The following is a 14,445-nucleotide window of genomic DNA, read 5'->3' on the forward strand; positions in this document are numbered from 1 at the left end:
TTTGACTTTAAGAAATACTTGGCCATCATAATTCATAAATACCGTTTGTACAATCCACGTCTGGTGCAAATAATTAATTTAGGATATTTAATGCTTTGAATTTTGATAGTAGATATCAATCTCTTCATCCGCGGTTAAAATATTATATATGTGCTTAGACTATAGCAGTTTTCTCGATTATGTCCTTAAACTATTTTTTTTCTTCATTCTATCCTCAAACTATTGTTTTCCACATGGTTTCTATCCTGAGTCAGCATTCCGGTGTTGACTCCGGTGAAAATGCTGACGTGGCATCCATGTGATTATAAAATTAAAAAAATAACTCGTCGGAGTTCAGATGACACGTCAGCATTTTCGTCGGAGTCAACACCGGAAAGTTGACTGAGGAGAGAAACCGTGTGGAAAATAATAGTTTAAGGATAGAATGAAGAAAAAAAATAGTTTAAGGACATAATAGAGAAAAATGTGATAGTCTAAGGACATATTTAATATTTTAGCCCTTCATCCGCCAACATTCTCTCGAGATGGTTAAGATATATATTCGATTTAATGGTATTTAAGTTCAAATATTCTGTCCCGTTTTATTTTTATTTTTTAAAAATGTATCTCTTCATCATATTATAACGGAATTCTGGTATTTTTATGAGGAAAAAGAGTAACAGCGTAAATCTATATTGGTATGGGTGATAAATGAGAATTTTATAAGAGATTACTTGGCTCTATAATATAGGGAATGTACTTATGTATTATTTGCTACAAATCTACTTATTTACATGTAAGTATCTGTAGCTTCAACTACATTTGTTTTAAGGTTCCCAGCTTTGACGAGATCGGACAAGATCACCCAATCGAGGCTAAACTTTGTGAAGCATTGTTGTGGGCTCCTACAGCAAGCCCAATTTCCAAACCCTGATAGAATATCCCCTCTAAAGCCCATTCCTTAAAAACAGTGTCGGTTTCTCCAACACATCCTTCACAGCACTTTCCAGATGGATCTTATGTGAACCGGACAAGGGCCCTGCAGTAACCATCACCAATGTCTGTCCAGTCTGCAATAGCCATCACAAACCTCCAGTCTGTGAACACCGCACTAGTAAACCGACTGGACGTCTTGATCAAACCTGCAGAAAAAACGAAGTCAGTGCAGCGGCCCTCAACCCTTCTGTGAAGATCATGAATAACATGGTGATGGCTGATGATTTTCCTAAAATAAGCCAGCTACAAGAGCGCATAACATACAGCCCTTCCATAACCTCTTATTTATCCCCTCCAACTTCAACAAAACTTAAATATAAATATACCTTTTTAACTTGTTCTTTCTCTAAATACACCAGACTTTACATCATCGAAAGGGGTATTCCGTCCTAATCTCTCCGAGTCTCTCTCCCTAAAGCTACTGCTACCAGTACTGGCTGATTTTCTACACTGTTTAGTAGAGTCAGAATGCAAAAAAAACCTCCTTCCCTTGCCTTCCAAATCCACCAGCCTGCCACTACCATTAGGTCGTCTATCCCAACCATCATGCTTCATGGCTGAATCTGCACGATATGCTCGAGACCCGCTTGTTTCTGGGGGTCCTGGAGCACAGTGTTCAGGATCAGCTAATTGTGGATGTCTCAAGTATGATGGAGATGAAGAGGACAAGGAAGACGAGGATGATGTGTCAGAATCAGAATAAATCTTCCAAGAGTTGCTCCAAACACGTCCTGAATCACCAAATATGAAGTCGGAAAAGTCATCCGTGCTGGTAGAACCCCGGTTGCTATCAGTACTGCAGGAACCCTCATCAGAGTTGCTGCTGGTGAAAGAATAATTGTCACTTGAAGAGTCCTCTCCTAAAATCCTTTGTATGTGGTGGAACTTCGTATAGAAAGATTCATAGTTGGCTAGATTATCTCGAGGAGAAGACTTTGCACTAGCATTTTTTCCATTCACCATGGAAGGAATGGTTTTGATCTTCGCATCAGAAGGTGTCATCCTGTTCCTAATCAATTTTGGGGCCCTCGGCGAGCACCTGGTGGTTAAGTAGTTAGTCCAACAGTGGTATAACAAAATAAGTTCAATTTCAATCCAAGAGAACAGCTTTTCGTTTCTCACCTTGCATAAAGTAGCATGTATGCCCCTTTTGTTAACACTCTCTCGAGTTCCACAGGTGTCACCTACACACAAAGCACAGAAGTTGGTATCTTGACAGAAAAGTCGATTGCTTAGAACATAGAAGTAAACATAAATGCTTACAAAAGTTGATTACTTACAAGTAAATATCCATCCTTTAATAGGAGTTACATGCACATACTAGACATATCAGAAAAAAGTTGCAAGCATAGACAACCAACAAAAGCCTTAAAAAATTGGATTACCCAAGAACATCATCAATCATAATACTAAACATTTTTCTTATTAAAGGGACCAGAGAATTATGATATTCAGATAGCCAAAACAAAATTCAAGGAAATGGAACAGGAACAGGAACAGGAAAATGGATAATGTACAAGCAAGACTGAAAAACTTGCATAGGAGATGCAGATTAGTAACAGAGAGAACATACAGTACTGTCATCAATCTTGAACCATTTGTTTTGAACAGTTTTGATGTAGCACACGTAGTGCCCAGAAAATGAAGCATTCATGATATCCAGGTGAACCACCACTCCAAAAAGCCTGTATGAAGGTGATTTATCACTTGTCCCACTCATATATGGTGCCAAGTCAAGTATCTCTGGGAATCGGATTGCCTTGTTAAGCTTTCCAAATTTACCTGACTGTAGAATCACATATAATATATTAGCACATTAAGAATATGCAGGCAACACAGCCAAACGACTCTTTCCTCTTTTTTCTTTTTTATTTTATTTTTTACTTTTGATAGAAAGAGATACCTGAAATCGCTTCAAGGCTATCGTAAGAACATTAGGAGCCTCTAGTATCGTCAACTTCTTTTTGGCCTTCTCATAGGATTTACATCTATGTAGAAGAATATCACAAGTACACTGTCAATCATCAAATACAATGACAACAGGGAAATAAAGCACTTGAGAAATGACTGGTAAAGAAAGTCCCAAAAATGGAACACTGCGGAAGGTTCCCCCCCACCCCCCGCGCTCCCTTTTTTCTTGGCAGAATATCTACTATGCCAAGAAGAATCACATTATTTTGTCCATATGTTGAACAAACAATTGAATTCCAAGAGGCATTTATGATCCCACATCAGGGTTTGGAAACATAGAAAAACAGCAGCACAATATAGACAGTGATCATGATTTCCTAAACTTAATATGTTTGGACAAACATAGAAAAACAGCAACATAACATAGACATGGATCATGATTTCCTAATCTTAATATGTTTGGGGGAAGCATTTTTAACAAAACTTGTGACATAATAAGGAAGAGACATCTGTGATCATATTTTCAATTTTCAAAAAGCACCATTCAAATTTCACTTTACAAGCATGCGCTTGACCGAATTCAGCAATTTAACTTAAAGGTTAGCAGTTTTGAACCGTCAAAAAACTATACTAGACCTTCTTCATGATTAATAGCACATTTAATTAAATATGATTACACACTAGCTCATTTGATGTGTCAAGCTACTGAATAGGGCTAGGGACAGAATTACAATGACCCAAATCTTACCAACCGAAGCCGAGATGAAGCAAGTTTTCTTTTAGGTTTCTCATTATATGTATCATGAGTGAACATGACACTTCAGAACACAATCGGTATTCACATGGGTATAAATTAGAAAGTTCAATTTATTTATTCTGCAAAACTATGAGACCCCCTTGGCTTCATAAGGCAGGTGACACATCTGATGATCTGAATCATAGATCACCCATTTAAGACAAATGGATATACCACTAGAAATAAAAATAGACAGGTTTAACTAGGGAAAAAAATACCAACCGTCTCCTTTGGAGATGCAATATTTCATCAGTAAGAACAATCTAAAATTATATTGGAAGTTTAACAGTTGAAACTGACGCTTCCACTTGCAATCTAAGGCAAAAAGAAGAGACCAACCTGCTGCATTGGTATTTGTTATCGCCATCCAAAATCTCAGTAGCTGTAAATCGTCGAAGTGCCTCTTCTAGGGTTTGTATATCCCCCTCTATTTCAACTGTAAGATCCATCATCCTTTCATGTCGCTCCGACTTAACTTGGCATCTTGCACATTTTATCTGAAAATACCAAGTTCAATTTATATCCACAAATTCTACTCAACAGATTTTATAATGCTCAGTTCTTAATAAGAATGGTTGTCAAGATTTACATAAACAAGAAAAGAGAAAGAAATGCTAGGTCAAATGACATTATATAAGCAAAATAATCTCTAAAAGATGCTACCTTCGACCGCAAGTAACCTCCGAATGTAAGGCCTATAAGAGTTGTTTCTTCTTCTGGAGATCCTGTAGTACTTACCCCAGCTTCCAAGAGGCATACAGATTGCATAGCATCAATGGCATACCTGACATTCCATTACATTATAAGCAGCAAAAAATCTAATGTGTGATGCACAATCTTATCTCCAGGTTGTAGAGATTTAGAAGCCTGCTCACCTAAGAAATTCATGTGCATCTTCCTCTCTGCCATTACCAAGCTGCCTTCCAAAGTTCTGTAGTTTGGATAGAATACCTATTGGAGACAATGGGGATTTCCCTTCTTTTACCTTCAATATTATACTTTCAAACTCACAAGTGAAGCACCACCCTTTCTTTCCACCTATTGTAGAAACGAAGAAAGACTAATTAGCAAATAGAATTACCAAACACAACAACTGGTGTTGAAAATCAGCTTAAATTAGAAGGAGATAATAGCAAAAACATACAGGCATTAGAATGGAGTCCTTGCAGAAAATAAGCAGTCAAAGGAGGAGTGAATGCCAAACACTGAAGCACAGCATTGGCATAACAGCTGCAACGAAGAAATGAACATGTTAAGTTGTTAAAGCCTACAAGGCGCAATATGAGCATTAATGCGTGACCGTTTCAATACCATAAAAACATTTATTGACATAAAAAATTATTCTTATTTGATTAAAATAGCAATAGATTATCCAGAAACCAGAATTATCAGTTCCCTCAATTTACAAGCACCAAACCCCTTCATTCACCCACAGAAACACAGATTCAGAGGCATGAATAACCCTTCACTGGCATAATAAGCACACACAGTGTGATGCCAGAACTGCTGAACAATCTAACCGTATCCTTACATTTTAAGAGACGTTTAGAATCAAAAGACATGCTCAAATCCATCAAAATTGTTCTTAGGAATCACCAAATCAACAACTCTCATATAAGGTAAAATACCCAAAAATATTGTAGCAAACAATGACACACTCAACAGTTCCCAAAAGTGATGTCAAAAACAGGCCAACAGGGGGAATGATATTAGTACTCCACTAAACAAGACAAGTTACATCTTGAAGAACTTTAAATTGGGCAAAAATATAGCCAGAATATTGTGATTAATGCTAAGTTTAACAGCATCAAACTAGCATAAATAAACTCCTTAGAAACAAGCAATCTAGCTTTCCATATTTGTTGTTGATAAGCAGAAACCATCGAGAATTACCTGTTGCCACAGTTGACGAGGCCACATGGTCGCAGTTCTATCTTGTTCCAAGTATAAAGCTTCACAAATAATTCATATGGGAAGAACCCCTGCGAGTACAGAAACATATTTTAAGTAAGATATTATTGAATCCCAAAATAAGGCAGTAAGCAGACAAGAAAGCAGTATTCAAGCAAACCTTGTCATATCTTTCAGCGCCTTCACCCCCATTCCCTAAAGAATGATGTTTTGACAATTTAGATCCTGTAAACTGATCCACAACCTTCAGCATAGATGTTTTTAAACCAGGCCTAGAATTTGGAAAACTTGTAACCTGAGAAGATGCAACAGTCTGAACACCATTGAAGTTTCCAGATTTCACACTGTGAAGAGAATGCCCATCGCAAGTAGAAGCTAAATTAGCTTGAGAAACACTGCTTAATCGTTCTACATCTCCTGACTTAGCAAGATGTGAAGTAATAGCAGTGTCATTAACATGGCGATTTGTCCTTGCAGAGACAGCAGATTGCACTCTACTAACTTTTGAAGTATCCTTTGTAAACGAATCTTCCACAGCAGTAGAAGATCGATGTTTATGAGATGACAACAATACAGATTCAACTTCTCTTGACTTGGGCTCATATGAATCATGGCTGAAGTCATTGACTGCATCCTTAGATCTACCACAATTTGAGGACGAGATATTCATGACCTTTGGGTCATCAACACCAGCATTTTCAGAATTGGCTGCAGTATCTGCATGCTTATTGATTGCCCGGGGCCGGGAGGCTGGAAGAACATCACCAGTTCCAACATCTTTCTCCACAGAGTATTCTGTCTGCAAATGTAGATTATCTGCCAGAAAGTTGAATGACAAACGTGCCAAGGACTCAGAATCAGATAAAACTCCTCGGCCAGCCCTGGTGGAATTGGATACAGCAGAATCAGAGCGAGCCTGACTTGGAGACCCATTTGTGTCTAGCGCTCTGCCCCAGAAACCAGAAGATATCTTACAGGGCCTGGCATTTGAATTCTCAGGCATGGGATTTTGACTCAAAACTGAGGACTTACTTGAGACATGCTGGCTGCCTCTATTGCTGGGGCTAGGTTTATAATTATTTAATTTACCTAGTTTATTAAAACTATCTACAGAGTCAACTAAATTGGTGAAATTTGAAGATAAAAGCTCAGCCCGATCCACCTTGATTGCATTAGAAGTCATCCCAAGCATGTCCAGGTCATTATCAGCAGACAGATATCCAGTTGCTTCCTCAATTTCATTTGAGCTAACACTTTCACTAACAGAAAGATCATCTGATGATTCATTGCGGCTAGATGTAGCAGAAAATCCAGAAAATGATGTAGAAGATGATTCAGACGTCAAATCTGTTGCTCTGCCAACAGCATCAAACTCAACATTAATGTCCTCATCCTTGCTACGTAACACTTCAGGAGAGTAACTTGAACCAGAAAATGTGGACTCCCCATAATCATTTTCAATTTGTTTTGAGCATTCAATGTATTCCATCTCAAATCTTTCACCATATATCTCATGTTGGTCTGAAGTAACTTTCTGATCACCATCATTTCCCTCATTGTTAATCCCACAAGTAGCGTCAGGAAGATGACACTCTTCCTTGTGACCTTGTCGCCAATGAACAATTTGACACTTACCAGAACTGAAACATTCAAATGGAAATATTCATACGCTGAAAATAACTAAGGCAGGAAATTCTATTACCAGAATACAGACAGCAATAGTCCAATTAATAATGGATAGAAACAAGTGAACAAATAGATTGGCTAAGAGCCTAAGACTCAGTAATTCCACTACGGTATATGAGTCAGCAGTAAGAAAAAAAACTAGCAATTTACCATACTCAGCGATGGGAATATTATCATGCAAAATACTTTTGCTATAGATACATGATGATAGAGGTGAGTGCCGAAAATGGTCATCCTAAAAATTGTTTATTTATCCATACAATAAATGATTTTTGAACAATTTACAAAATAATGCCATATTATATTTGTATCAATAATCTACTGGAATTATACGTAGGAAAGTCGAGGTTTCTCTCAAATCACACATCCAAAATTCATGTGCTACTCTCCAACTTTGCTCTGAGTCTCTGACACATAAATGGACAAAGTGCAACTGTGCTCTTCGACAAATTAGTATGTATGCAAAAGTAAACAGAGAAAGCTTTTAATATCCAATTCCGATTACATATACTGTGCTCTTCGACAAAGTAGTATGTATGCATAAGTAAACAGAGAAAGCTTTCAATATCCAATTCCGATTATATATTTACTGAGTGAAATGGCTGGTTATACAACGATGGTGGGTTCAAATTGCCAACAAGAAACAAACATTTTATATGGAACACAAACAAGGATATGTAATTATCAATACATTAATTCCATGTTGCATCTCTGCCCAGACTCAGGTACTTGTGGGTTTTTCAAGATATTACTACATATTCTGCTTTCCATATTAATTCCTGTCACTAAGAGAACATTTAAATGATCAGAACAAAAATTCATGACAGAAACCATTATTATGATAACCACAATTCTTCATTTTTACCCCTTTTGCCCTTGTCATGCTTTGGGATCCCGTGAGCCAGAAATTTTTTTCTAATATTACAAACAGAAATATAAGTCAGCCTGCCATTGATGATCCACCAAATAACAACAGATAAAAACAGGAGCGGTACATAAGCATGGATACGCTAAGAATACTACTATTTTGGCACATTATATTCTTTAGTTTGAATTATCTTTCAAAGGCTACTTTGCTTATTTCTTTCCTTTTTTGTTTGACATGTGAATCCTTTACACCGCATAGTCCATTTTTCACACTTCTCATGTGCTTCCACTTCTTTGATATGTGACATTTCTTTTATCCATTGTAAATTATTTGTTTTGTAAATGGACCCCTGAGACCCATGAGCTGTAGTAAAGCAACTTCACCAATCACCACTATATTAGAATTTGTCGATTTCTCTCAAACTACACATCTATATATCTCCAAGAAACTTGGAGCATTGTCCGGACACGTGAACGGAACAAAACCTCATTTCGCTAAACCTTTAAAGTTTAAAGATATTTAAAGCAAGATAATCGGTAATGCTAACACTGGTCATCAAACTAAAATAGGCTATTGTAGCAGTAGGGCACTAACATGTATGTGTCAAGACCACTAATGCTGTTTTGTTTGATTGCATTTTCTTACCTTTAAAAGGCAGCTTTAGTTGTTTCTTTCTTCTTCTACTTTTCTCTTTTATTTAACTTCTGAATCTTTGTTGTAGAAGAAGCCTATCCTCCATCTATGCAATTCCACTTAATTGATATACAAAAAAATTCATTCATCTAGTTGTAAGACTACTTGTTTTCTTAATTGTGACACGTCCTGATACAAACAGCCTTCTCTCAATTGGACAAGTAGAACATTCTTAAAATTTAACAGAAACCCACATTATGCAAGTAGTTTGAGGGGATAAAGCCTTTAAAGTTCAACATTGCTCTCTACTCACTCTAGGTGAGTTGGAAGCTTTTCTCATGTTTCTAGTTTCAACACAAAGCAAAGAATCGGATTCATCAATAAACACTGTCCAGATTGATTCCCTCTTCTAGCAGACAGTATGGATTTTACCTATTACCCTCTGAAATTCTGAACACAGAAACGCCAATTTGCTATCTCATGTGAAAAATTACCAAATTCATAAGAATTACAAGCTGATTGCCAGAACATTAACATGAAAATTTGCACTCCACAGAGAAAATTGGCCAAAATAGCAAAAGAAAAAACAATAATAAAAAATCAAGCATAGATGAACAAAAAAAATATGTCAGTTACAAACTACGGTGACATACTCACCAGTATCGAACAGCTTTACAGCGAGCACACCGCGTAGTGGTGGGGGAAAAGCAAACAGCACACTGATAATTCGTAGAAGAAGGTGGGACGACGCCGTACGAATCAAAGGCCTCCTCCTCGGCTCTTCTGGCCTCCTCCGATGCCAAAATCAGAAGTCTCTTGATCTCCTCCTGCTTAGCCGAGGCAAACCGCCATTTACGGCGAATAACGAGGCCGATCACCGGAAAAACCAGACAGAACACAAGGACTAGGCTCGAAAACCCTAGATCCCCGGCGACATGCATTTATCCTGCTCCGTAAATGCATTCAGAGCTAGTGGCCTCACAACCACACATAGATTGGAAGGAATGCTCAGCTCGTCGGAGACTGAATGGTTGTTGGTTCCGTTCGCTGATTTCAGACAATGAGCTTGGAGAGTCAGATCGAAATCTTAGAGAGAGAAACGGGGACAGAGAATAGACTCATTAATTGAATAATTATAATATGAATTTGTCTTTCTCTGTTTGGGTTTTTCTTTTTTTTTCTTGCCGTTTAAAAAAAATAAGACTTTGACGATCGAGAGGAAGGAATTTTGTCTTCAGGCATCGAGAAACGTGAATTCTTAGCTCATGAAATATTCGAACCGGTCGATCCACCGGTCCGAATCTACTGATGTGGCACGTCGTTTGATGCCAGCTTGTGATCAGACGGTTGAGATTAGCTTTGGTGTGGGGAGAAGGACTTTGATTATGATGGCTCACTCACCATTTCCCATATGAGTTCTGCACCAGCTTCGTCTGGGGTTTTCCATAGCTGGAATTGACCATTTCACAAGTAATTGCCCTTTACTAGCCACATCTTAATCTTATTGGTAGATTTTTTTTTTTACTTTTTTACTTTTTCCTCATACTGACATACCATAAATTTAGTTTGATTGGGTGATTAAGCACTAAAATCAATGGTTAAAGATTCATCAGAGCGTGTTATGTGTGATGAACACTCATCATCAATCTTTAACTCAATAGTTTGGGATCGACGATAAATGAGTCGTTGATTGAACGACAATTATATTACATGTAAATCTCTACCCATTAAATCGTGGGTTCGAATTCTACCCTTTCTCCAAATCCCTGTTTCAAAAAAAAAAAAAAGAATTTTGGATCGACTATATGTGTGATGAACCCTCTCTTATCTAATTTTTTAAAATTTATATACATAATCAAATAGAGTTTTTTCAAACTCCAAAACATTTTTATATCTTTTATTCAATTCTCTAACATGTCATGTGTTCATAATTGTGTGATGTGAGCATGAGATGAGTGCGGGGTGAGCATAGTCATGTTTGATATAAAATAAAGAGTTGACATTAATGTGAGAGTATTACAAATACAATTTTTATATTACCCATTTTAAATTTGTAGAAAATAAAATAATACTTTATAATAAAATAAAAACGAGCCTTTTACACATCAAAACTCATTACCCCTTATGAAGAATAGTCAAACTCGCCATCTCCACAATGGGAATAGAGGGTGGAAAATGAGTTTAGGATTTCATCATTCAAAATTCAACTAAATAAGACAATATACCAATCTCACCCTCAACACACCAATCAAATATCCCGTAAGAACGTTGGATAGCATTTCCCTATAATTATAAATTCCGACAAACATATATCCAAGGCAAGTCAATGTTAGATGCATAAATTTCTCACATATTGACAAACTATAATTCACTATGAATAGGAGTTCTGTAGTTTTTTTCTAGCTGGTGTGAGACGGCAAATAAAAGTTTCCGTTTGAATTTTCCAAGGATGTATAATTATTTCCATTGACTATGTTAGTAACTACTGGTTTTACCTTAAAATTGACGCAAAGGACAACGTTAAGAACCTTGTTTTTCTAATAATTTAAATTTATGTTTTTAAGCTGACATCAGTCGGAAGTTGGGACTACTTCGTCACGCAATTGTGATGTGATGCAATCTGCTGTGCGCGAGGCTTGTTTATTACGACGAATGAATACATTGTATGGGTCATTATCCTTAAATGCGTGTTTTTTTACCCTCTATCGAAGAACTATTTATCCCAGCATTCTCTTAGAACAACGTAAATTTCAAGTCATCAGAATAACCCGTATCACGTTGTCGATAGATAAGACATATCAAAATCCATGCGGAGAGAAATAAGACTCATAACCCTTCTTGAAAATGAACAAACCCATAAAACTAGGAAAATATTTCGAACTCCAAATTTTAACGTCATATGCCTTACATCTAAAGATATAACCAACAAGAGCTAACATGTAATGTTGTTTTTTAATTTTTTTAATATACATATAGGTATATATGTGGAATAGAAATTAGATGTTATTTAATATTAATATTTATTAAGTTAGTATACTAATTTACAATGGAATACTAATTGTTGTTATTTCAATCATCAATTAGTGATCCACGAAGTTACTAGCTATACTATTTTAGAATTAATCATTAAAACTAGTAATTGTACACTATGTTTTTAATAAGCGACGTATAAATAGCTCTATAAAAAGTGTATATAATTCAATTTAAATGACTATAATTTTGCGTAACAAAACATATTTATTGAATTGAATGTTAACAAACGACATATAAAGAGTGTAAATTTTTTTCAAAACACTGTTTCGGGGCCCCATAATGCCCATTATTCCAAATCATGGCTACGTGACGTAGGTCCAATATGATAATAATTATTACGATAAAATGAATAATGGACTTTTATGCTGTTAATGATGAGACAATTAGGAATAACTTATTTTGTACTTTTACTTTTTACTTTTTTTTTTGACAGTAATTTTGTACTTTTACTCTTCTTTTTTTTTTGAAATGATTTTTGTACTTTTACTTTGGAAAATGTATAACTAGCTATTTTATTCTTCAAACAATATAAATGCATCAACTTAAAATGCAAAATAATATGTACGATTTGGATTGCCTGCGAGTTAGATTAGATAATTGTTAACACATTGTTGTGGCTAACAAATGCCGTCTTAGCTCAGCTGGTAGAGCGCATGGCTTTTAACCATGTGGTCGTGGGTTCGATTCCCACAGACGGCGCGCGCCGCTGCGTGAACAGTCTGCGTGAACAGCTTCGGTGGAAACGTAAAACACTACATTTTGAAATTTTCATTTTCGTAAAAAAAAAGAGTAAAATTATTAGATCAGGTAAAATATCAAGCTCCGATCCCCTGCGCCCGATTCTAATGAAACCCCCCGGTTCCTTCGTTTTTCTACACGTCCAATCTCCACCTTCCATCTCCGCTGGCCTCAACCCGGCGGCATCTCGTTCGGCGAGACAGTAAGTTATCTCGATCTCGAGGCGCACCAGGTTATACTAGTACTCTTTGCTCAGACAAAAGAGTACGCCTCTCTCTCTCTCTCTGTGGTCTTTATCGCCTTTAGAATACAGATAATGATCTCAGCGTTGAGTACTGTCTTGGCACTTGCACACTGTCAACCGACTTCATATCCTAGTTCCTTAAGTATTTGGTTTCTTGAACCTTTATGATCAAATGAATGTTTGCGCAAATTTTCTGTTCACGCCATGAGTAGGATGCCAATAATCAGATTTAAAAACTCGTTTATGGCACTTTTAAGTGACTAAGTGCTACACGGAGTAGCCTCCTAAGTTTTGCCGTGAGGCAAATTTTACTTGTGTGCATCATAACTTCACTCACGGTGTGGATGGTTATGGGGCAATAGAATTTTCTGGGTGCCTTATTGAGGGTCACCGAAAGAGTGCACAACTTTATGGTTGAATGCTATTAGTGATATTATAGCATCCTGCTGGAGCTGGGAATTTGGGGCGTCGAATTTGCTATGCCAAATCTATGAGGCTATGGAGAGCATCACTTCAAGGATTCCACAGTCTTTTGGATTTAATAAAAAAAATCTCTAGAAATGGGAAGGAAGGGAATGAAATTTTATGTGTTGTATTTTGGAAACATTTTCCTCCATGTTGGGTGTGGGAACTAATAATCTAAATGGTAATTTCTGGGAAGAATTTGTGGGCAGGAAATGTGATGTGCTGGTAGAAGTGTTCTCCAAACAACTTATGAAGCATGCTGAAGAAATGTAGACGTGTTTTATTTATTTTTTTTAAAGTAGACATGGTATTGACAAGATACTCTTAGAAGCACGTCATTGAATTTATCAGAACAGATAAATTGTTGTAGTAAAAGCTAATGGAAACAAAGAAAATATTGCTGGAAACTGAAAAAATTGTAAGTTGTAAATTATTACTTGAAAAATGTTTTGCGTCACTTTTGTAAGTATGTTATTAGGAGTTTCTTTTATAAAAAAAAGTTTTGCACACAATTTCTATGTGGTTTTTGAATTTAACCAACAAAATTATCAGCAAGTCTTACTATGTGCGGATTTGAACCCCTGCATTGGGAGACAGTAGATATTCACTCAACAACTGGGCTTCTGTTTTTCTTTTTGTGGGCGACAGTAGATATTCAATCAACAATTGGGCTGCTGTTTTTCTTTTAGTGGGCTGGGGATGAAGAACTTATCTTCTTTTAGCTTTTGCCTTATGGCCAGTTGATTACATCTTGTCATATGCTGATAGGATAATGCTGCAGTTACAAACTTCTTCCTAATCTTTGAACAATGGTACTGGTGTCACATTGGGTGTGGATTTGCAAGTCGAGGTTATTTCTTGACCGGCAATGTTGTGCTATTGTTCTTATTGAATCCTTTCTGAGTGTCTCCAACAGAAAAGATATGGGTGTGGGTGCCTCTCCTTGTTTGTGATGCATCTTTCGTACACTGAAATGTCAATGAGTAAAACATTGTAGATGCATTTGTTGGTCATTGCATTTGATGGGTGCTGTTGTATTAGGTCTAGAAAATTAACTGCTTTCCTCAGCCATCTGTTGTGTTTTCAGAGTAGTGAATGCACTCTTTATCCTTGAACTTTGGATATGAACTGCAGTTTTTGCATGATTGGATATGGTCAAAGTCCCAAACTTTTAACATTCATCGA

The 14,445-nt window shown here is 36.7% G+C and overlaps 1 protein-coding gene and 1 non-coding gene across 3 annotated transcripts; one reads left to right on the forward strand and one right to left on the reverse strand.

Moving 5' to 3' along the window:
- Positions 1-697: 697 nt before the first annotated feature.
- On the reverse strand, positions 698-9,923 carry LOC120009254 (ubiquitin carboxyl-terminal hydrolase 16-like). Of its 2 annotated transcripts, XM_038859753.1 has the most exons (12): positions 9,438-9,923; positions 5,754-7,233; positions 5,576-5,664; positions 4,827-4,912; positions 4,558-4,720; positions 4,346-4,466; positions 4,022-4,179; positions 2,879-2,963; positions 2,549-2,761; positions 2,098-2,159; positions 1,302-2,014; positions 698-1,121 (listed from the first exon to the last, which is right to left on the reverse strand). In XM_038859753.1, the coding sequence occupies exons 1-11, from the start codon at positions 9,719-9,721 to the stop codon at positions 1,306-1,308; spliced, it is 3,450 nt and encodes a 1,149-aa protein (XP_038715681.1). In that variant the 5' UTR covers positions 9,722-9,923; the 3' UTR covers positions 698-1,121; positions 1,302-1,305. The 2 variants fall into 2 exon arrangements, with proteins under 2 accessions (XP_038715681.1, XP_038715680.1); XM_038859752.1 differs by having other exon boundaries at positions 728-2,014.
- Positions 9,924-12,439: 2,516 nt separating this feature from the next.
- TRNAK-UUU lies at positions 12,440-12,512 on the forward strand. The gene has a single exon. It is a non-coding gene; the product is annotated as a tRNA-Lys (tRNA).
- The last annotated feature ends 1,933 nt before the right edge of the window (positions 12,513-14,445 follow it).

The sequence above is a fragment of the Tripterygium wilfordii genome, chromosome 11 (genome assembly GCF_013401445.1).
Source record: "Tripterygium wilfordii isolate XIE 37 chromosome 11, ASM1340144v1, whole genome shotgun sequence".
Classification (NCBI taxonomy): domain Eukaryota; kingdom Viridiplantae; phylum Streptophyta; class Magnoliopsida; order Celastrales; family Celastraceae; genus Tripterygium; species Tripterygium wilfordii.

Coding starts and splice junctions, on each gene's coding strand:
- LOC120009254 (XM_038859753.1), bottom strand. CDS start 9,721: ATGCATGTCGCCGGGGATCTAGGGTTTTCGAGCCTAGTCCTTGTGTTC. Junction 5,665..5,753: donor GCGCTGAAAGATATGACAAG/GTTTGCTTGAAT, acceptor CTGTACTCGCAG/GGGTTCTTCCCATATGAATT. Junction 4,180..4,345: donor GAGGTTACTTGCGGTCGAAG/GTAGCATCTTTT, acceptor TGGTATTTTCAG/ATAAAATGTGCAAGATGCCA.